General features: G+C 28.9%; 1 protein-coding gene across 1 annotated transcript in view; it reads right to left on the reverse strand.

Annotated features, from left to right (window-relative positions):
- Positions 1–13,990: 13,990 nt before the first annotated feature.
- The window catches only part of LOC111677672 (DNA-directed RNA polymerase II subunit RPB9), a 28,561-nt gene continuing 18,886 nt past the window's right edge, over positions 13,991–23,665 (reverse strand). Inside the window, exon 2 of the mRNA XM_023438836.2 lies at positions 13,991–15,214. Within this exon, the coding sequence (XP_023294604.1) occupies positions 14,439–14,828 (390 nt within the window). The 5' untranslated portion in view covers positions 14,829–15,214 and the 3' untranslated portion in view covers positions 13,991–14,438. The remainder of the gene's footprint in view (positions 15,215–23,665) is intronic.

Raw genomic sequence — 23,665 nt, forward strand, 5'->3', positions numbered from 1 at the left:
TAAGGAATAATCTATAGCCTATAGTCTTGACTATAGAGTAGCCTAAAGTGTGGACTATAGAAGAGTCTATTGTCTGAACTATAGAACAATCTATAGTCTGGACTATTGAATAGTCTTTAGTCTGGACTATAGAATGTCTATAATCTGGACTATAGAATAGTATATAGTCTGGAGTATAGAAAAGTCTACAGTCTGGATTATAGAATAGTCTACAGTCTGGACTATTGAATAGTCTACAGTCTGGACTATAGAATGGTCTTCAGTCTAGACTATAGAATAGCCTATAGTCTGGACTATAGAACAGCCTATAGTCTGGACTATAGAACAGCCTATAGTCTGGACTATAGAACAGCCTATAGTCTGGACTATAGAACAGCCTATAGTCTGGACTATAGAACAGCCTATAGTCTGGACTATAGAACAGCCTATAGTCTGGACTATAGAACAGCCTATAGTCTGGACTATAGAACAGCCTATAGTCTGGACTATAGAACAGCCTATAGTCTGGACTATAGAACAGCCTATAGTCTGGACTATAGAACAGCCTATAGTCTGGACTATAGAACAGCCTTTAGTCTGGACTGTAGAACAGCTTATAGTCTGGACTATAGAATAGCTTATAGTCTGGAATATAGAATAGCCTATAGTCTGGACTATAGAACAGTCTATAGTGTGGGCTATAGAATAGTCTATATTCTGAACTATAGAATAGTCTATAGTCTGGTCTATAGAATGGTCTATAGTCTGGACTATAGAATAGTCTATAGTCTGAACTATAGAATAGTCTATAGTCTGGACTATAGAATAGTCTATAGTCTGGACTATAGAATAGTCTATAGTCTGGGCTATAGAATAGTCTATAGTCTGGACTATAGAATAGTCTATAGTCTGGTATATAGAATAGTCTATAGTCTGGTCTATAGAATAGTCTATAGTCTGGACTATAGTATAGTCTATAGTCTGGACTGTAAAATAGTCTATAGTATGGACTATAGAATAGTCTATAGTATGGACTATAGAATATTCTATAGTCTAGACTATAGAATAGTCTATAGTCTGGACTATAGAATAGTCTATAGTCTGGACTATAGAACGGGCTATAGTCTGCACTTTAGAACAGAAAAGCCTATACTCTGCACTATAGAGCAGTCATAGTCTGGAATATGGAAGATTGAAAAGCCTTTTAAATATCATGCAATGTATTTTAGAAAAAACTTAACATAAACAGTTATTGGAGAACAAAATATTTCGTTACTCTCTTTTTATTAATTTTAAAGAAATCATTTATATATTAAGCCAATCTTTGGCTCATATGTACATAAAAATTATCATTTAAAAAGTTTTCTTACACCAATAACCTCCAGCATTTACAAAAGGATAAATATCAAAAGTTAAAAACCGCAAAACATTGATCCTTAGAATGTGTATTGTAAAAATAGGAAATTTACACAACCAACAAACAAACAACTATCCAAATGTATAGTCAAAAAACAGCTAAGAAGAAATAACTGCAGCTGTTAAAAATGTTTTTCTGCAAACGCAGCAGTTATTCAGTTAGTCCAGTTAAATATTATTTACAACCGGTATGATAGGCATTTGCGGCATTCATGTTCATTAAAATTACATTTATTACAACCTGCCTTAATAATGTCTCCTTTTCATACGGGTACAAATTACATTCACCCCTTCTCGCAAAGAAACTACAACAATATTGAAACATTAACTCCTGCTCACAAGTAAATAAATTCTCAGAGTTCGGTTTTTGGTCGTGTAAATAATTTTCAAAATAAACTCAAAGTTAAATGTATCATTGAGTTGAAGGGATATGGTTGAAAATAAAATTAAATATTTAATTTATACATATTTATAATTTTGCACAATAAAACAACAATGTCATCGTTTCACTACTCTTATGATGGATAGTAGTATATGGTTGACAATGGACGTTCGGTCCGTTTATAATGATGATGATAACGCTGTTGATATTTGCTGACATAGCATTGTTAAAAAGTGATTAAAAAAATGTATTGTGGTTATTTTTGATCAAAATAAATTTTAATTATTTTTTTTTATATTTTCAAGGACATACATATATTTTACTAAATTTAATTTGTTTGACAATTAAGCAGCTTTTTTCTGTGATGTCAAAATTATCGAAATATAAAAAGTACAAATTGTTCATAATTCTGTATTTTAGACAATTTGTCATCCTGTCTTATCCTATTGATCGGCAGTTACTGAAAGTTGGTATATATACTTGGCTATGGTCAGTAAAGTTTACTATTAGTCAATGGAATAGCCTACAAAGTATTGTCGTGACTAAAAAGTAGTCTATATAGTCTTGACTATAAAGTAGATTAGACTATAGAGTAATCTTTAGCCTTGACAATAGAGTAGTCTATAGTCTTGATTATAGAGTAGTCTATAATCTTGACTAAAGAGTAGACTACAGTCCTAAAGTCTTGACTATAGAGCAGTCTAGAGTAGTCTAAAGTCTTGACTACAGAGTAGTCTATAGTCTTGACTATAGAGTAGTCTATAGTGTTGACTATAGAGTAGTCTATAGTCTTGACTATAGAGTAGTCTATAGTCTTGACTATAGAGTAGTCTATAGTCTTGACTATACAGTTGTCTGTAGTCTTGAAAATAGAGTAGTCTATAGTCTTGAATATAGAGTAGTCTATAGTCTTGACTATAGAGTAGTCTATAGTCTTGACTATAGAGTAGTCTATAGTCTTGACTATAGAGTATTCTATAGACTTGATTATAGAGTAGTCTAAACTATTGACTATATAGTAGTCTATAGTCTTGAATATAGAGTAGTCTATAGTTTTGAATATAAAGTAGTCTTTAGTCTTAACTTTAGAGTAGTCTAAAGTCTTGACTATAGAGCAGTCTAAAGTCTTGACTATAGAGTAGTCTAAAGTCTTGACTATAGAGTAGTCTATAGTGTTGAATATAGAGTACTCTATAGTCTTGAATATAAAGTAGTCTATAGTCTTAACTTTAGAGTGGTCTAAAGTCTTGACTATAGAGCAGTCTATAGTCTTGACTATAGAGAATTCTAAAGTCTTGACTATAGAGTAGTCTAGAGTGTTGAATATAGAGTAGTCTATAGTCTTGAATATAAAGTAGTCTATAGTCTTAACTTTAGAGTAGTCTAAAGACTTGACTATAGAGCAGTCTATAGTCTTGACTATAGAGTAGTCTAAAGACTTGACTATAGAGTAATCTATAGTCTTGACTATAGAGTAGTCTATAGTCTTGACTATAAAGTAGTCTATAGTCTTGACTATAGAGTAGTCTATAGTCTTGACTATAGAGTAGTCTATAGTCTTGACTATAGAGTAGTCTATAGTCTTGACTATAGAGTAGTCTATAGTCTTGAATATAGAGTAGTCTATAGTCTTTACTATAGAGTATCCTATAGTCTTGACTATAGAGTAGTCTATAGTCTTGACTATAGAGTAGTCTATAGTCTTGACTATAGAATAGTCTATAGTCTTGACTATAGAGTAGTCTATAGTCTTGACTATAGAGTAGTCTATAGTCTTGACTATAGAGTAGTCTATAGTCTTGACTATAGAGTAGTCTATAGTCTTGACTATAGAGTAGTCTTTAGTCTTGACTATAGAGTAATCTATAGTCTTGACTATAGAGTAGTCAATAGTCTTGACTGTAGAGTATTCTATAGTCTTGACTATAGAGTAGTCTATAGTCTTGATTATAGAGTAGTCTATCGTCTTGACTATAGAGTAGTCTATAGTCAAGACTATAGAGTAGTCTATAGTCAAGACTATGGAGTAGTCTATAGTCAAGACTATAGAGTAGTCTATTGGCTTGACTATAGAGTAGTCTATAGTCTTAACTATAGAGTAGTCTAAAATCTTGACTATAGAGTAGTTCAAAGTCTTTACTTTAGAGTAGTCTATGTTCTAGATAAATCTATAGCTTTAGATGTAGAAGCTGTAGGGTATAAAAAATACGCGAATTATAAATTGTGTAACATATTTAGTGGATTGACGTGTTTAGTTAATAAATGAAGTTGGTCAATAATTTTTTTGCGAATGTAAAGTGAAGAAGTCATTACTTTTAATTAATTTCTTGTTATTTTAAATTAGTTTTACAGAATTACATTTCAAAATACCCATATCTTTATTTGCAGCAAGACAAATTATTATAACGTCCCAAAGGAGTTGCTGCCTGATGGCACTTTTTATTAATTTTAACAAAAATACACCTTTATTATTTTTCTTGTTTTTAACAATGATATAAATTGAATTGAAAACATCACTGTAAGTAGGTTGAAAACAACTGAAAATAAATATATTTTGTAAACATTTATTTTTCAAAAATATACTCTTTAAACATTTACACTTCTAAGAGCTTGTTTTTTTTTGCCACCCTGTTCTAATACGTTAAAAAATTATTCACCACATTTTTCTAACAACAATTTTGCGAATTTATCATTTTTTTGCATATTTGCCAAATTCAACTCTATTAATAGATATTCTTATTAGAATTATTTCAAATTTGCATATTATATGCAAAATTTTAATATCATTTTTCTAGTTTATCCTTTTATCCACAGTGCAAAAAATACTGCCTTATCGACTTTAGTTTGTGCGTGTGTTTTTGCGTATACTTGTTGGTGTATACGTGATTGATGCTGTGTCAGGACATACAACACACATACATATAAATGTCCTTATGCTGTAGTTTGTTATATTTCTCATAGATGGCTCTAGTGAATATTGTGGAAGTAGTCTATCCTTATAAGGGTGAGTATTTTTTGTAATGTAATGATTATTTTTCTTTAAGTGTTTAGCGTACATTCGAAATCTGTGCTAAATAAAGAGTATTTTGTTTTAGTATATTTTCTTTTTGCATTTGGCATAGTGAGTTTTTATTATTAATTAAATTTGGTTTATAAGATAATTCTACTATAATGCTGGTAGAGAATTGACAGCCATTATTTAAAATGACTGTTTCACGGAATACTTTAGAAACATATGTATACATGGGTTATGATATATCAACGTGTTTGACACCTTCTCACCATCGTGAGGGTGTAATAAGGGGATTTCATATGTGACAAAAATTATTAAGTTTTTAATGTACAAGTTTCCTTTTTGGTTAAATTTGTCTACACTAATCCTTGTGATACTCTACTTAGTGATTATGTTAACAATGTGAATTATATTTTAATAACAAAACGTTTAATTTGTTCTTTACCTTAATTCCGGAATAATTTTACTTATTGTTGACCAAAAAATAGATTTTCTAAAATAGATGTTATTTGGGGGCAAGGATAAATATAATTTCACCCTATCCTTATTAAATTTGGTAAAGATATTTTTATGACTTTAAATAGGGAATCTCCGAACTTCTAAAAATATGTTTTGTCGACTTTTGTTGACATACAGAAACATTTTACATTATTATGAGTTAAAAAGCCTTATTCTGGGTGTACAGTTCTATTGGGGGCTAGGAGAAATAATGGACCTATTTCAACCAATTTCAATAGCATTCGTCATTGGATCAAAAGAAGAGTATGTACCAATTTAATCAATTTACCTTGATCTGTAGCGTGAGCACAAGCTTTAGAGGGACAAACAGACAGATAAACATACGGTCGGATGGACAGACGGACGGACAACGAATATCGAGTGCTTTATGTAAACACTTGCCTTGATGGCCTTACTTCACGGTTGTCTTTTTCATCGACTGGGTGGACTTGAGAACCACGCGCCCCTGATTCCTTCTATGAAGAAGTCAGGTGGCAATTGTTGTACGTGTATGTGCCATTCCATGTACAAGCACTTTGCTAAAGTACTCGAGCTATTTAATCTCTTGCCATAGAAGCCCCGTTTTGAAGGCAGCATGGGATAAATACTAATTCATATCCGGCAAGGAAAAAGCAATAACTGACTTTAATTAAACTGAATGGAGGACAAATCAATCTTCTTGAAATACCGGAAGGTAACCACCCTATTGATGACATGAATAATTGCATTATTTAATATGCAATCCCTATCATTAAATGCAAACTCATTCCAGTGCATTCCTTAACCTTGAATCGTTTAAAATTGTTGTTGTTGTACCAATATTTTTGATATGTTGCAAACATCAAAACAAACGCACAATACCCTCACCAATATATTTGTGTAGGGTATAAAAAGCGATATTTGTCGGTCCATATTTATGGCGGTTATATGTAATAATATATTGATTTAAGAAATATTTAATAACCTACGTCTTTGGTGCAACAAAAGATCATACAAATTTTGTACAACAAGTTTGAAAAATTCAAAAATTTTAAGGGTTTTATAAAAAGGAGTCGGAAATTTAATTACTGAGTTATGGCGTGACTTAATAAAAAATTTAACATGATATTTTATTATGAATGTTCAAATGAAAATATATAAATGTTGTTAAGAACAAAATATCTAAAGTTTCCATATTTTGATTAAAAGTTTACACCTTACAAACTGAATCATTAATAGATGCCCCATGGAGTATTCAAATTTAAGGAGAAACCTACATTGTTCATATTTTGGGGTGTTACAAGACTGTTGTGCTTGTATTTAAAATTGTTTCAAATTGTTGTGGGATTTTAAATTTTAAAAACAGTTTGTAGTAAATTTTTTTACAAACACCTCACTAGTCTATGAAAATTGATACGTTTGCAAATAGACATAAAAATATTTAACAACAAAATCTTCAACAACCCTTCCCAATGCCACTACAGCAATGCTTTTAAAATAGAGAGCCCTTCAACAAATGTTACTATAATTTAATTAATTTATTGTCACCACTGATTGACTGCCTTAATTTTGAGCCTTTGGCAAAAATATTTTAAAACAAAAATTTGCATACACAACGAAACTGAAAATTTGCATACAATTCGCTATAAATTGCGCATGTGCGAATTATTTTTATTTTTCCTTTTGCGCAATGAAAATATTAATTTTCACAGTTTGTCCCGAAATACGTTCATGGTTGTTAATTGTGTTACCCTTTGACATCTAAATTTATGATCACATTTGCCAGCAATTGTATTCAAATGCAAATTTTTTTTATACTTTCTCTTTTACATATATGTGCAACATAAACGGGACTGATATTTGATCGTTTCGCTAAGGGGCCTTTACTATGAAACTAAAAGTGATCTATTGTTAGCATAATATCCTTTCTTACCTTGATTTTCTTTTTTTTTTTTTTTGTTAAGTTTTTCACATTAATCATTTTTCTTGTTGCTGATTAAAATCTTTTGAAATTTAAAATTTATTCAAATTTTTCTGTCGCTTTTTTTTTGCAAACAATTAAATGTTTAGAAAGGGAAACGTAAAATAATTTGCATGTCGTTATATTTTATATTCTAAAAAATAATCCTTGACAAATGTAAAAAAGTAAAATCTAATTTACATATTCATTCTTTTATACAGATCATCCCTTATGGATTTTGCTAAAACTCAAGATCAGTGTTTTTGTTCAAGAAAAAGAAATTATTTCTGTTATAATTAAATTACGTGTGTGTTCTATGAAATATTATATTAAATAGAGAAAGGGTTGTTACTTAAAGAATTTCTTTTTTTTCTTCATAAAAAAGTAACGTCTATCTCACGCTATTTATGGTACATCTGTCTTTAAAATCAATTCAAATTATGTTGCATTCTTTTTTATCTTATTTTCAAAGTTTTGTTTGTATGAGTATAATTGTTGGTTTATTTTAAAATGTATTTCAAAGTGATTTTATGCGATTCGTTTTTTTCTTTTTATTATTCAATCTACATATTTGTATATTCTTGAGAAAATAAATCGTGTCTCATATGTCTGAGAATATGGTGTTCATACATATGCACATACATATATGCAACTGATTTGCATAAAAATATTACAATATAAATTTATTTCTTAACAAAAAAGTTTTTGTTGAAAATATACTCTACTTTTGGTTTAAGATTTTAAATTTTCTATTCAAAAATTTAAAATTTTTTACTACTTTTCTTATTATTAAAGTATTCACAGCACTTGCTGATGAGCAACACGTTTTGATCGACAATTTGCTATTTTGTTGTGTTGTTGTGAAAATCAAACAACTATTCTCGATGTTCAGTATGTTGGTCTCACTATTGCCACGTGATTATTTTATTATGTTGATGTCATATATACATCGTTGCTGGGGTGTAGTAGAACCAACCATAGATAAATAGATGGATAAATAGATAGATAGACAGACAGACAGATAGTTAGATAGATAGATAGATAGATAGATAGATAGATAGATAGATAGATAGATAGATAGATAGATAGATAGATAGATAGATAGATAGATAGATAGATAGATAGATAGATAGATAGATAGATAGATAGATAGATAGATAGATAGATAGATAGATAGATAGATAGATAGATAGATATATAGATAGATAGATAGATAGATAGATAGATAGATAGATAGATAGATAGATAGATAGATAGATAGATAGATAGATAGATAGATAGATAGATAGATAGATAGATAGATAGATAGATAGATAGATAGATAGATAGATAGATAGATAGATAGATAGATAGATAGATAGATAGATAGATAGATAGATAGATAGATAGATAGATAGATAGATAGATAGATAGATAGATAGATAGATAGATAGATAAATAGATAGATAGATATTTTCAATTCAAAAATTCAAAATTGTTTACTACTTTTCTTATTACTAATGTATTCACAGCACTTGTTGATGAGCAACACGTTGTGATCGACAATTTGCAATATTGTTGTGAAGATCAAACAACTATTCTCTATGTTCAGTATGTTGGTTGTAAGTATGTCAGTAGATAGATATTGGGCCTGATGAGAGAATCCAACCCACGACCTAAAGTCTAGCAGACTAGAACACTAAAATATCGATCTCATAACAATCTAGCCCTGTTTTTCTGACAATGAAAAAAAAACGCTCCAACCTCATATAACGTTGCTCGGTCTACAATTGACCTTACTTAGACGCCCATAACTGGCTTCAAAATATAAAAATATTGAAATTTGTTCTAACATGCTGGTATTATTGCAAAATTCGATACCCTAAGTGTATTTATATTACATAAAATTACTGTTTTTTTAACTTTAATTAGGGGATTCTACTACGAAGCGATAATCTCATAAACTCCCTACAAATTATTCGCTGGGACAGCAAGGTACATACATGTACGTATGTAAGTATAAAAAACACAACTACCGTTTGCAAATTATACTCGCATATACGTACAAACATACACGTAAACATTTACATACTATCATATCGTGACCTGAAAAGCAAAAAGGCAAAACATAAAACAAAAAAAGAAAAATCGACTTATGGATTGGAAATGGTGCGCTGCATCAAAATACATGTTATGGCACATAGTCAAAAACTTTTATAGCAATAATCGTCTTTTTGTCTTTCCCGTAAAACTTTTAAAAGGTTTGTTACGCCCTTTTGCACTTCAGGTGACAATATGTATGTATGTATGTATGTATGTATGTATGTATGTATGTATGTATGTATGTATGTATGTATGTATGTATGTATGTATGTATGTATGTATGTATGTATGTATGTATGTATGTATGTATGTATGTATGTATGTATATTTACAATATACAAATAAACAATATGACTAACATACATATAAAGCAGAAAAGGATAACATACAACTACAACAACAGCGTTAACAAGCATACCAACATGAAGACATACAAGAGAGAGTACTTCTAACTTGTACTTGAACATACCAAAAGCAAATAATATCAATTCATATACACAAAAACATAACGAATATGCAAAAAAAGGACATACATACATACACACGGCTAATACACAATTTGCATATATTTATCCATAAAATTGATGGATGCTTCTGCTACAGCTAAATACATACATACTACAAACAATCAGTGTTGCCATGTTATTTTTGTTAAATACAACAAGAAAGAATGTACACCCAGCAAAAAAAAAAAAGAATTTCCAAAGAGCTGAAAAAGACTTTAAGAAGTTTTAAAACAGGTTTGCCTTAGGAGGGATATCCATTAAAGAGTTTTATGGTAATGGGTATTTTTGATGAAATAATGGTACCAGGTTGCCTCTGAGAGCATTTTTGGATTCAGCGAGGAAATTTCAAAGAAATGTGAGTTTTCAGTTGAGTTTGAGTTTGGAGCAAAATAAAGAATTTCAAAAACCTTTAATGAATGTTGCCTCAATACTAGATAAAAATTTCTTATTTATGTATGTTTAGTTTTCTCGCTAGTTTGTGCTACTTGTGACATGCCAAAAATATTTCTTAGATCGCACATCTCCTATTGGAGGTATCGTAATGAAAATTGTCATGATCGGAACTAAGTTGGTAGTTGGTAAAAATTTGAAGATCATGTAGATCAATATGTATAAGATAATAATTCTAATAAGCAAGGAGTTAATCAGCGTTTTAAAAAGACAAACGACATGGTTCAACCTAACTTTATACAGGGTCGGAAACTTCTCGAAACAACTTTACAAAATTTAATTAATAAATAGAGAAAAAGGCTGAAACACGCCAAACTTGTGGACAAGGAACCCATCAACTCTAATAAAACACTAATTATCCGTTTAAATTAAAGTTTAATTTATACCCATACATAGTTCACCAAACACCGAATTATGTATGAGAACGGACTGATCGGTTCATACAATATACATTGAATGCCTAAAAGTATGTGAAGGTATTTTTTGATCTTGTTAATCGAAAATACAGCAATTTTTTTTGATTTTATAGATTTTTTGTTGTTTTTAAAAATATTTTTTATACGGTTGAATTGGTTACAATTGGACCTATGTATATCTATCATAAAATGAATGAACTCTTTTAAATTACTGACCTTAATGTCACCTAAAATATGTATATTTGTAACTAACGCACATAACCAAATAGAAAAAATTGATGTATTCATAAATTTCAAGATGATAATGTAGAGCAAAGGAAGGGCATTTAGCTAAAAAGATGCTTTAGCCCATCATACATTTGACAACACACACACTCAAATACAACCCATTTCTAAAACCTCCACCTTTCCCATTTATCCTTAAAGACCAACAAAATTTCATCACAACAAAGAAAAAAATAAAATTTGCTAAAAATACTTCTTGTATTTGAAAAATAAATTTTGCAAATTCGTTTTTCATTTTAGCGTTTTTTCATACGTCTGTATAGCTTGTTAAGAAGAAAACATTGATAAAGTCTCGCGGGTATTCCAAATGCTATAGCTGCTTCAATGTTTATAGCTGCAAAACACTTATGGTAGCATTTTTAAGCCTTCCTTCGATGTTATTACAACAACAAATCTTGGTACGACTGGTAGTCAATAAGTTTGTGTAGACATTTTTGCTTCAAGAGAAAATTACATTTTCACCGGAAAGATATTCACAAGAACTGTGGTATATTATTTGGAGACTTCATACCCTGAGTTAAACACAGAAAAGAGAAGTGCTTGATAGGTGAAGTTAGGGAAGGGTGGAGACTAATAGGTTTTCATATTTGGACTTAAAGTTTTGTGGCTTTAAAAAAATTCTACAAAAATTTTTAGTTTATTTAAATACGATTTATAGCTAATCCTGTTTCATACTGCTCATCTGTCTTTTGTTGTAGTGTAGTTACTCACTCAACACAAACATATATTTACGTACATATACATATATACATTCAGCTTCATCATCAACTCAGGATGTTACCAACGGATACATTTCTACTTTGACAACTTATCTTAGAAGCAGCCAGCAATCATGAAAGAACGTAATATATTGTTTCTACTATAGCTTTGTGTTTAGTGTTTTGGTGTGTCGCTAGCATCAAGACTGTCAGTCTGAATATTTTTTCAATACTTACGTTTTTTTATCTACAAACATACATACATGCATACCAACACATACATACATGTTTATATGAACACTTTTGTTGTTTTATATCCTTTCGTTGCCTGATAACAACAGAAAAAATGATTTTATTTTCTCTTTTTTTTATCCTAAAGAAATCATTGAATTTTTTTCATTTAAGAACAAGCAGCAAATTTTAGAATTTTAATAAACGATAAGAAATATGCCATTAAAGGAATTTTGTTAAATTATATTAGAAAATCGATCTATATATTTTAAAATATGTATAAAAAAGAAATATTAAGTGTGTAATAAAGACATTAAATTTAAAATAACTTCAAAGGATAAATGATCTTTAAAGGTTACAAATTTAAATAGAAATACCTAATATAAAAAGCTTTCTATTTTCTTGGTTATATTCTAAAAGCTTTTGAACAATTGATAGTATCGAAGAAGTGTTTTTTATTAGTTTCAAAGCAATACACTTTTCTGTGTATTGCTTTGAAACTAGAATTAGTGGGCGTGGCAATAGTCAAGAATAAGGTTGATTCTATTTAAATTTATAAACAAATTTAAAAATATAATTAGACAGTTTGAAGGGTAGTTCTGGTCCGAACTCATGTCCTCGTAGAAGTCACCCAAAACAGTTTTGTACAAATTATTTCCATTTTAAGAACACCCTTTGTTGCAATAATTCTAATTATAGCAAACACTAGTTAATAACTTTCAATTGTAATTACTTACCTAACAACATACTTTTCATTAGCTACTACTTATCGTCCGGCTTACATAGAAGTAGTCTAATAGGTCATACCAATAATGTGATTAATATAAACTTTCTCATTCAATAGACATCATACTTGTGAACGACTAATTTTTCTGATTATGTACTTGTAAGCGTGTTAAAATATTAACTTCAAATGCTATTGTATAGTATTTTAACCCCTTAAATGTTGATGAAAGTTTTGCTGGGTAACTGATGTGGTTTTCAAAGATATAATCACAAAATTGGTTAAATCTATTGATTGATTTGATTTCGAAATATGTAAACTTTAGATTTCCAAATGTGTGAAAACATACATATTTTGCTGTTAAGTATTCCTATAAGAATACTTCAGATTTCTATAAAGGACCAGGTAAGTCATGACCCTATCTACATGTGGTTGGATCATGTTCTACACCTCAGTAAACTTCCAAACATAATTAGAATACTTGAATAGAACATTGAAGAACATGTTTAGTTGAGTAGAACCATTTTTTAAACGATGTGGCTTTATATAGAATCAAATTGCGGATTATGTAGTCCCCATAGTTTTTACTTAGAAATAGTTTTGGGATTTGTCTTATGCACGTTTGGGCTACTAAGTCCCCACCAAGGACATTCCAATATTAAGTGTTTTATAATGTATTTATAGAGTAGTCTGAATTTTTGCAGTATTGAATTGGATATAACATTACACACAATATCGCCTTATTCTGAAATCCAAAACATTACGACGAAGAATTGTGTGAGTTGGAATCAGAGCAGTACAGAATAGATTTCGACTTCGTGTTCGAGTATTGATAGACATCCCGAGAATGAGTAAATATAAATATGAACATATAACTGCTGTTTGTCGCGATCGTATTGATATCATTAACTTCATACTGAAAAACTGCAACTAAACAAGAGTGACAGTCAGTGTAGACTGAGATAGTCTGATACATTGCTGTGTAAGTTCAGACGATCATTAGACATTTTAATGACAAAGTTGTAAGATGTGAATACCTACGCCTATCATTGCCGTTAAAACGCGTAATTATAATGTTTTTATTATGCTAAATTTAAACAGACGAACGAACATAAGGCAATTGATCTGAAATGTAACCAAGTAATCATAGGAGCTATCAAAACGTCATAAAACTTCTCCGTCCAATACTTTTTCACTTGCTTTAACTTGAAAAAGCTTTTACAATTTTTAATCAGTTTATTGCAATCGCGATTGGAGTTTCTAATGTAACCCAACTTTATCTAAGATTAAATAAACTTTTCATTTAAAATAGAGATTTTTCTATCTGTACTTACCTCGTTAAAAAGAAAATAATTCAAAAGTCTTTAATAATTATGCGCTCAAGAATCGATTTATTTAAATTTAGAAAAAACACATAATAGAGTTACACAAATAGATAAAGAAATGAGTTTATATAAACTTTAGAAAAAAATCGATCCGAGTTTATGAAAGACTTAAAAAGTCTTTAATTGGGAAAAGGAAACAATTTAATGGTTGAATGTAAAAATGTGTCGTATCGTAGACTGACAGAATGTTAATAAAACGATACAAAACAGGTTGTGAATACAACAATTGTATGAAGTCTGAATTTTATAAGTAAAAAAATTGAATTGAATATTTAATTCATTTTGAGATGTACAGAAACTTATATTAGTGAATTTAAATTAAATTTTTGTAAAAGATATTAAAACCTAAAAATTTGAAGACAAAAGCTAAAAATTAATAAACCAACAAAAACCATTAAATATATGTCCCCACCCCCCTTATAGCATCACATCGTTTACTCAGTCCAACGATGGGTACAATTTTGATTGGTACAAACATAGTACAATCTCATTTCCTCTTCAGCGCGTCGAGTTTGAGCCTGGAAAAATACCGACTCACGATGACCACACTTAGGGCACTCATGATCTTCGGTGCGTGGCAAAGTGGGATCCGAGATGACATCGGGGCAAATATGAGTTAATTCATCGATTTCGTGCATAATTTTATTCACATAAATACAATTGGAATCGGCTTCCTGACGATAGTCACAATTACGACAGGCATACATTAGGATTTTACTCTCCTTATCCTCCTTGGGATACAACATGTTGTTGCATTCTTGACAAAAGCGAATACCAACATAGCCGGGTCCTTCGTTAGAGGCAGCTTCAAATGATAAAGACATGTTTGCTTTGTTGTTTGTTAATTAAATTTAAACGATTTTTGTTTCTCTGTCTCTGCTGCAAACGCTGCTTTAGTGATGCTCTGACAGTACAATGACTTTCTGTACAAAATATAGTATGTATGTATATTTGTTTTAACTTCAATGAGTCTGCAACGTTACTGTCAGCCTTGAACTTGAAACCTACTTAATTTAACTGTTGCTTAATTGAGTTTCTGTTTTTTTGGACTCTGCTGCTACTACTACCTCGCACTGATACCGAATACAGCAGGTTGTTACGTCATTAAAAAATCTCTGGCTGCCTGTATTTACAACAATTTTGTTGTTGTGCTTTTTGTTTTTATGGGGGTTTTCGCCGACTATCAGGAGTATGCTGATGAGTATGGTCTCTGTAATGAAAAGGAAAAACAGAAAAATGCATGTTTTTAGTAGTGTTTTTAATTTGTACTCCTTATTTTCATTGTTTGTGTGTTAATTTTTGCGTTTCACTATCTCAATTTGTTCCTATACACAAACATACACACCCGAAAATAATTATAGAAATTTTTAAAAGGATATATACACAACAACAAAAAATGTATACCTAAAAATATAAAATCAAATATGGGGTGAGAGCAAAAACAAAAAAATTTCCTTTAGTAATGCTTGAAAAAGAGAACAGAGAGCATAAAATACCTACGGCAAGAAAGAGATGGTGAGAAAATTCACTGCTTAAGCCCACTAGCAAGAAAGAGTGCATGCCATCATTGTCCTTTATGCTTTCAGTGCTATTTTCTATATTTTATTGCTTTTAGGTATCCTTTACAGTAAACTTAAGCAATGCTCATGCGCATTGGTTAAAATTTAGCGGCAATTTACTATAGTTTCCCCTTAAACAAAACGTACGAAGAACGAAGAAAGAGAATGTAAAAAAACCAATAAATACACAAACAAATTGGCAAAATTGCACACGTATTTATGTATGTGTGTATGAGTGTGTGTAAAAATCAAATCTTGTATATATAGAGAGTGATGAAATAAAAACGATAAAAATAAATTTTTCATAGTAATGGCTGAAGTAGCAGCTAAAAAGGATATTAGTATGTTGATTTTTCAACACTAACGGCACTTTGTATAAAAAGAATATGAAGTGTGGAATTTAAAAGGTACTTGAAAAATAGTACTTTTATCGTGCTTTTAACTAGTTTAAGTTCTAATTGACTTACTTTAATTCGGTTATTTGGATTGTCCAAAGTTTATTTAATAACATAACCTATAGTCCAGACTATAGGCCTTTCCACAGTCCAGATTATAGACTATACTATAGTCCAGACTATAGACCGTTCTATAGTCCAGACAATAGACCGTTCTATAGTCCAGACTATATACCAGACTATATACCGTTCTATAGTCCAGACTATAGACCGTTCTATAGTCCAGACTATAGACCGTTCTATAGTCCAGACTATAGACCGTTCTATAGTCCAGACTATAGACCGTTCTATAGTCCAGACTATAGACCGGTGTATAGTCCAGACTATAGACCGTTCTATAGTCCAGACTATAGACCGTTCTATAGTCCAGACTATAGACCGTTCTATAGTCCAGACTATATACCGTTATATAGTCCAGACTGTATACCCTTCTATAGTCCAGACTATAGACCGTTCTATAGTCCAGTCAATAGACTATATTATAGTCCTGACAAATAATGTGAACTATTTGCATATCAAATTAAAAGAAGTATTAGTACTCAAATAGTACTATTCACACAACTTTTTCATCGCTGCTAAGTATATGAGAGCTAAAGAGAGTAACATAAAAAACAAAATATAAAAAAGCAGTGAGTGTTTTAAAATGCCAAAGGGGGAAACATGACGGTTGGCATCAGTTTGAAATTGCTTTACTGCTAAAATTGTACATTTTCGTCTGACATCTCCAACACACTCTCAAAACACCATACAGATCCCCTTAAGCATACTACATATTTTCCATTTTCTTTAAAGCGAAAAATAAAACGAGTAGAAAAAGGAAACAAGGCGTAACGGGTTAATGCCATAAAGGTTCATCTCTTTTTTATTTTGCTTTAAAATTTTACAAATTTTGTTTCTTAAAAATGGGTTGTTATGGGTGGCTTTCAATAACAGGCAGTAAACAGTCTGAAGGGGGAGAGGTGAGGATGTGTTGTAGTGGTGCCATAAGAATATAAGTAATATTTTCTATAGAAATTTCCAATTTGCATATTTAGATTTAACTATTAGAATATACATGTGTGTAGGATTTTGTATGTCTTTTGTATAGTTGCCAGCAACCAGATGAGTATATTCAAAATATGTATTTTGTTGTTGTTCATTCCTTCTTCATTCGTTTGACAATTTATACAAAATAATATATATGTATGTATTGTATATGTAGTATAATAGACATTCATTCATTCAAAACAATATATATATATATATTTCTCTTGAATTGCTTTCCGTATTATTTCTGGCTATAATTTAAGTTTTATATTATTATAAACTAGTAGAGAGATTTGTGTTATTTTTATTAAATTTTCTTCGAAATATTTTTTAATATTAAGAAAATATTAATGTTAAATTGTTTATAAGAAAATGTTGGGAAGATTTTTTAGTTATAAAAATAAAAGGAAATTAATATTCAAAACTTTAGAGCAGAATTGCTAAGATTTTTGAATATCTTGAGGACACCTATAATACTTAATAGGTTTTCTTATAGCAGATGACCTTTAACTTTTAACACCGTAACTAGTTTTTAATTCTAGGCTACAAACCGACATTCAAAAAAAAAGGTAACCTGAAGACGTATACTTCAGACTTATATCATGGAGTCGAGTGTTGTCATGATAGCAGCATTGCGCTATCATATCTGGGCGTATATTCTTAGCAGATTTTTGCCAATGCTAGATTAATTAAAAATGAAGTAACTACGTTTTCTTTACTTCTGCTGTTTCTACTAATTCCTCTACTTTGGGCCATTATAATGAACTCAAAAATAACTTCTCCTTGTGCGATCAAAGCAGTTTTCAACGTCTTTTCCCAACTTATATTTTGCAGGACCTAATTACACTTTCTGTAAGACAATCAAACCTTAGAATCACAGCGAAATTTTAAGAAAATTTATGTTTGCTTTTTAAAGACAGATGGTTAAAAAATTCAAATACTTTTAGAATCCAGTAAGAACCTTTTTGTGGTCCTAAGGCCAATATTTCTAAGAGTTACAAAAGCAACAACAAAATTAATGTTTGTTTTTGTTTGTATAAATTTACATTGAGAGTCATTAATTGGGACCTTTCAAATCTGTAAGTCCCTATACATCCAGAGGAAAGAGAGTCGAAAATTCCGAAACTTATATACATACGTACTATTAACTATTTCGCGTATACGGGAAAACGGGAAAATATCAAGACTGAACCAGTTCAGTGGTTCAATTTTGAGTGTGAGAGTGTATGTCGATATCGGATGAGTGTTTTTTCAGGGTTTTGAGTCAATAATTGAAAAAATTCTTTTGTATTCGAGTCATTTATTTATAATAATACATTATTTTATTAAAATATCTCAAAATTTTCTCATTTTAAACGATTTTTTACAAAAGAGTATTTTCTTATTGGAGACGCTATATTGGAAAAGGGTTTGTATGTTTGAGGTTTCATAGAGACACTTTTATATTAAATTTCGTTATTTTAAGAGCATTTTTTCTGTTATAAACGTTAAAGTCATTCTCTGAAAAGGATCTTATAGACCGATCGATGTTGACGGCATTATTTGAAATATTTGTGTAAAATTTCCATCAATAACAGACGGTCATGACTATTGAGGGTCTATAGCTTATAATGCCATCAACTCGAAACAAAATGATAAACATTAGTCTATGTAACACTTTTTCAATTGATGTTTATAAAAAACATCGATATAGTAGTACAAAATAATTCTTTTTAATTACTTGCTGGTTGCTACTTACATGCGACACAGTACAGTTAACAGTACTGAATGTTAAAAGCTATTACGCTTTAAATTAATTCTAAATTTTATCGTTGATACGTCTGCTAGCACGCTATTGGTAAAATATACTGATTAGATAAAACAAGTCATGACACTGACCTTCTTATATAATACATATGTATATGAATACTTGCATTTACAAGAATTTCACAATATAAACCAATAAGTGACTACAAAGTAACCAAAATACCTGACAAGCCATTTTTGTATCTTAAGTACAAACAGGTATTTCAAAATATTCTATCAGGGATTAAATTACAACCTTAAGGATTAAAACTACATGTACATTTGTTCATTAAAGAACAAACTCTTTAAGTAATATTATTGGTTAGGAATTTGTAAGAGTTTACTAATAGTAGAAACATGATAAAATGGAGTGTAAATATTTTAAAAATTTACTTTACTTAAAGCAATAACATCTGCCAAAGAACAGGTAGTTTTTTATATGTATATAACTAAAGGACTTTATGAAAATGGCTCCTTTTTCAAAAAAAGACTCATGTAAGTAAAATTATGCATATGAGATATTCAAGAATATGTCTATAGGTTAATAATAAAATTCATAAAGAGTAATATTTGAAATACATAAATATCTTACATGATTGTAGAACAATATAAACTCATGTAATTTTACATATGATTTGTAATAAAGTAAAAAATTCTTAAGAAATTTTACATTTTTGCACATCATTAAGATTTACATAGAAAACATGATAAATGTTGTAAATAAATGAGTAAACAGGGGGAAAGTAATGTTGAATTGAAGTTTAATTTTTATTTTCCTTAGAGAATTTTTATTCAAAATGTATTTAGTATTGTAGTGATTACACTGAAGACTTAAGTATTTTGCAAATAAGATAGGATTTCAATTTAAGAATTTTTATATAAAAATATTATTATTTTATATCTTTAAACTGCAAAAACAATTCAAAATTACAGTTTAACACTTCGGCAATTCAAACAATCCTTTCTAGTGTCAATGACACTGAACAACAACCTCAAATTCATACAAAATTCCTCAACAGTTAATTACACATTAATTGACACTTACACCAACAACAACAACAAAAACAAAATTAAAAAATGCGTAAAGCTTAACAGAAAACCGAAAAATAAAAGCCCACAAAATAACGTCATAAAAAAAAGAACAATAATAATAACAAAAGAGCAATAACAATCCACAATTACTAAATGATAATGAGCTAAATAATGATAATGGTGCCACACAAATTTAAAGCAGACACATCTACCAGCCAAATAGTCAGTCAACCAAACAAACAGCCAGCCAGCGAACATACATTACCTTGACCTTGAAACCTATATTTTAAATAATAAATTCGTTAGCGTATCCAGCAACAACGACAACAACAAGAAAAACAAAAAAAAAAACAAGAGATATATAACCTCATTATCATTAACAACAGCAGCAGAAGCAGCATCCTCAAATAACGTCATTATTATCAACATCATCATCAACAGGAGTCATGAGCAACGGCAAGCAGTAACTAAAGACAGAGAAAGTCATTATTTCATCAACAAATGAGCCCAACCATTCATTCGTTCATTCATTTATTCATTTACTCAACTCAGCTACAACTAACTACCAACCAACCAACCAAGCGAACCAACAACCATCCTTCCAGTTATTGCCACCAAACTCATACCAATCTGTAGAAAAAATATATAATAATAACAAAAACAACAAAAATATTTATAAACGAGAAAAAACACAAGTAAAATATTAAAATTTTCAGATAGTTACACCGACAGTACTAACGGGGCTGATTTTGAAAACTTTTTATAATTAGAAAGTTTTTCAAAAATTTTTAGAAAAATAAAAGAAATTTGAATAAATATTAAGAAAAGATAAAAAGAGAATAAAACTCTTTTTATAAAAGAAAATTAATCGATAATTTTCTAAAATGGAGAAAAGTTACTGAAAACTTTCAAAATTTATCGATGACAGAAACAAATTGTTGAAATTTTTCGAAAAAAGAGACATTTTATATAAAGTATTCTATTAGAAGTTAGAATATACATAATTAATTTTTTTTATGAAAAAGAAATTTTATCGAAAGTTTTTAACAAAAAGTGAAAAATTTTGGAATGTTTTCTATTAAAATGAAAATTTATTGAAAATTTTCTATAAAAAGACAAAGTTTATCGAAAGTTTTCTATAGGAAGTGACAATTTATCGAAATTTTTACATAAAACAGAAAATTTATTGAAATTTTTCTTGAAAAAGAGAAAAATTAAATGAAATATTCTAAAAAAGAAAATATATGTTAAGTTTTCTATAAAAGAGAAATTTTTTTATCAAAAGTTTTTTTATAAAAGACTAAATTTTTTTGAAAATGTTCTACAAGAAGAGAAAATTTACCAAAAATATTCTAAAAGAGAAAATCTTTCGAAAATTTTCTATAAAAAATGTAAACTTATCGAAAATTTCCTATAAAAGAAAAACTTTATTGAAAATTTTGTACAAGAAGAGAAAATTTACCGAAAATATTCTAAAAGAAAAAAAATTCTGTAAACCACAAAATTAATCGAAATTTTTATATAACAGAGAAAACTTATCGAAAATATTCTAAAAAGAAATTCTTGAAAGTTTTCTATAAAAAGATAGAAAACTTATTAAAAGTTTTCAATAAGAATTGAGAATAAGAGAAAATTTATTTCAGTTTTTCCATAAAAATAAATACTTATTGAAATTTTTCTAAAAAGGAGAAAATTGAATGGGCGATTTCTTTATGAAATAAAAACTTATCGATAGATTTTTATAAAATAAAAAAAATTTAAAAATTTGTGTTAAAAAAGAGAAAAATATTAAAATTTTTTTTTCGTTTTCTATAAAAAGAGAAAACTTATCGATTAGTTTTCTATAAGAAGTGAGAATATATTGTATTTGTATGGGGTAAATAAAGTTTTCTCTAAGAAATGAAAATTTATCGAAATATTTCTGAAACAAGAACAATTTATCGAAAGTTTTGTTCAAAAAAAAAAATTTATCAAATATTTTCTATAAGAAGTGAATTTTATAAAATAAAAACATTTTAAAAAATTTTCTACAAAAACTGAAAATTTATGGGAAAAAATTTTAAAATATAAAATTTGTCGTTTTCTATAAAAAGAAAGAATATATTGTATTTATATGGGGTAAATAGCGTGAAAATTTATCGAAATTTTTCTAAAAATAAGAAAAATTTATCGAAAGTTTTCTACCAAAAAGAAAATTTATCGAAGATTTTCTATTAAAGAGAAATTTTACCCAACGTTTTCTTTAAAAAATTTCTATAAAGTTTAAAATTTATCAAAAGTTTACTAAAATATAAAGAAATTCCCTGAAACTTTTGATATAAGAGAAAATTTGTCGAAAATATTCCAAAATAGAAGATTGATGGCATGTTTTCTATAAAAAGAGGAAATTGTCTATCAAGAGAAAATTACGCGAAAAAAGAGATTTTATCACAAGTTGTTTATATAGAAAATAAATCTCTTAAATTTTCTATAGAAAAAAATATTTATCAAATGTTTTCTATAGAAAAAGAAGATTTATCAACAATTATCTTTTAAAAATGAACATTTATAAGAAATTTTCTAAAAAAGAGAAAAAATAAAGAAAATTTTTTATAAAAAAATAAAAAATTTCAATAAAAAGTGAAAATTTCAAAAAAGTTTCTTTAAAAAAGTACAATCGAAAAATTTCCGTAAATTTCTTGAAAAATTCTATAAAACGAGAAAATTAATCAAAAAATTTCTATGAAAATATAAAAGTTATTTAACATTATTCTATAAAATGAGAGAATTAGTTTAAAATTTTGTATAAAAAATTATAGAAAATGTTATCACAAAAAGAAGATTTACCGACAATTTTCTAAAAAAAAAATTAAAATTTATTCACAATTTTCTAACAAAAAGAAAATTTATAAAAATGTTTCTGTAAAATGATAACATTTATTGAATTTTTTTTTTTGTAAGAGAAAAATTTTCTAAAAAGAAAATTTATAGAAAATTTTCAAACAAAAATATTTAATGAAAGTTTTGTAACAAAAAGGAAAATTTATTGAAAATTTTTTCATACAAAATTCAATAAAAAATTTCTTTAAAAAGATAAATGATCTTTAAAAGGAAAATTCATCAAACGTAAATTCGAAAAATGTTTAAAAATTTTAATCCCAGTCTGCAGGACTCTGTTGCTGCCCATTTTATTTTAGTATTTTATTACTTCATTTACATGAATTTGTATAAATACTGCAACACATACCACTCACTTACTACTCTATGCCACAGAGTAGTGTATAGTAAGTAGTAGGATATTTTGTAGTAGTGTTATACTCAGCAATTTTTTTTCTTCTAATTTACATCAGCTGCAAATTCTCTCATTATCATTTATTCATTTCATTTCGTTTCATTCATTCCCGCGTTCATTATAAACAAAATAAAATGAAGGGAATGAAAAAAAGATATTCAAACGTACACACACACAGAAGCTTTTCATATAAACTGCCATAGAAGGATGTAAACAGGAGGTGAAGGATGCTGACTGCCTGGCTGCTGAACAGCACTAATGTTGCGGCTTTCGCGTTTTTCTCTCTGATTTTTTTTTTTCATTATTTTAAACTTTATTCATTTGAATTTACACTCATCAAGCAGTAGGTTTACCAAAAGGGAAAAAAGGGAGCAAAACTTTTAACATTTTACCATGTGTATGAAGTCTTCCATGGAGAAAGAGGTGGAAAAACAAAACAACTACAATTGAAAAAAAAGAATAATAATGAAAATAAAAACAATATATTTTTTTGTTTTGTTTTACTTATTTCGTTTTTAAAAAGCAGCAACAGA

The sequence above is a fragment of the Lucilia cuprina genome, chromosome 5 (assembly GCF_022045245.1).
Source record: "Lucilia cuprina isolate Lc7/37 chromosome 5, ASM2204524v1, whole genome shotgun sequence".
Classification (NCBI taxonomy): domain Eukaryota; kingdom Metazoa; phylum Arthropoda; class Insecta; order Diptera; family Calliphoridae; genus Lucilia; species Lucilia cuprina.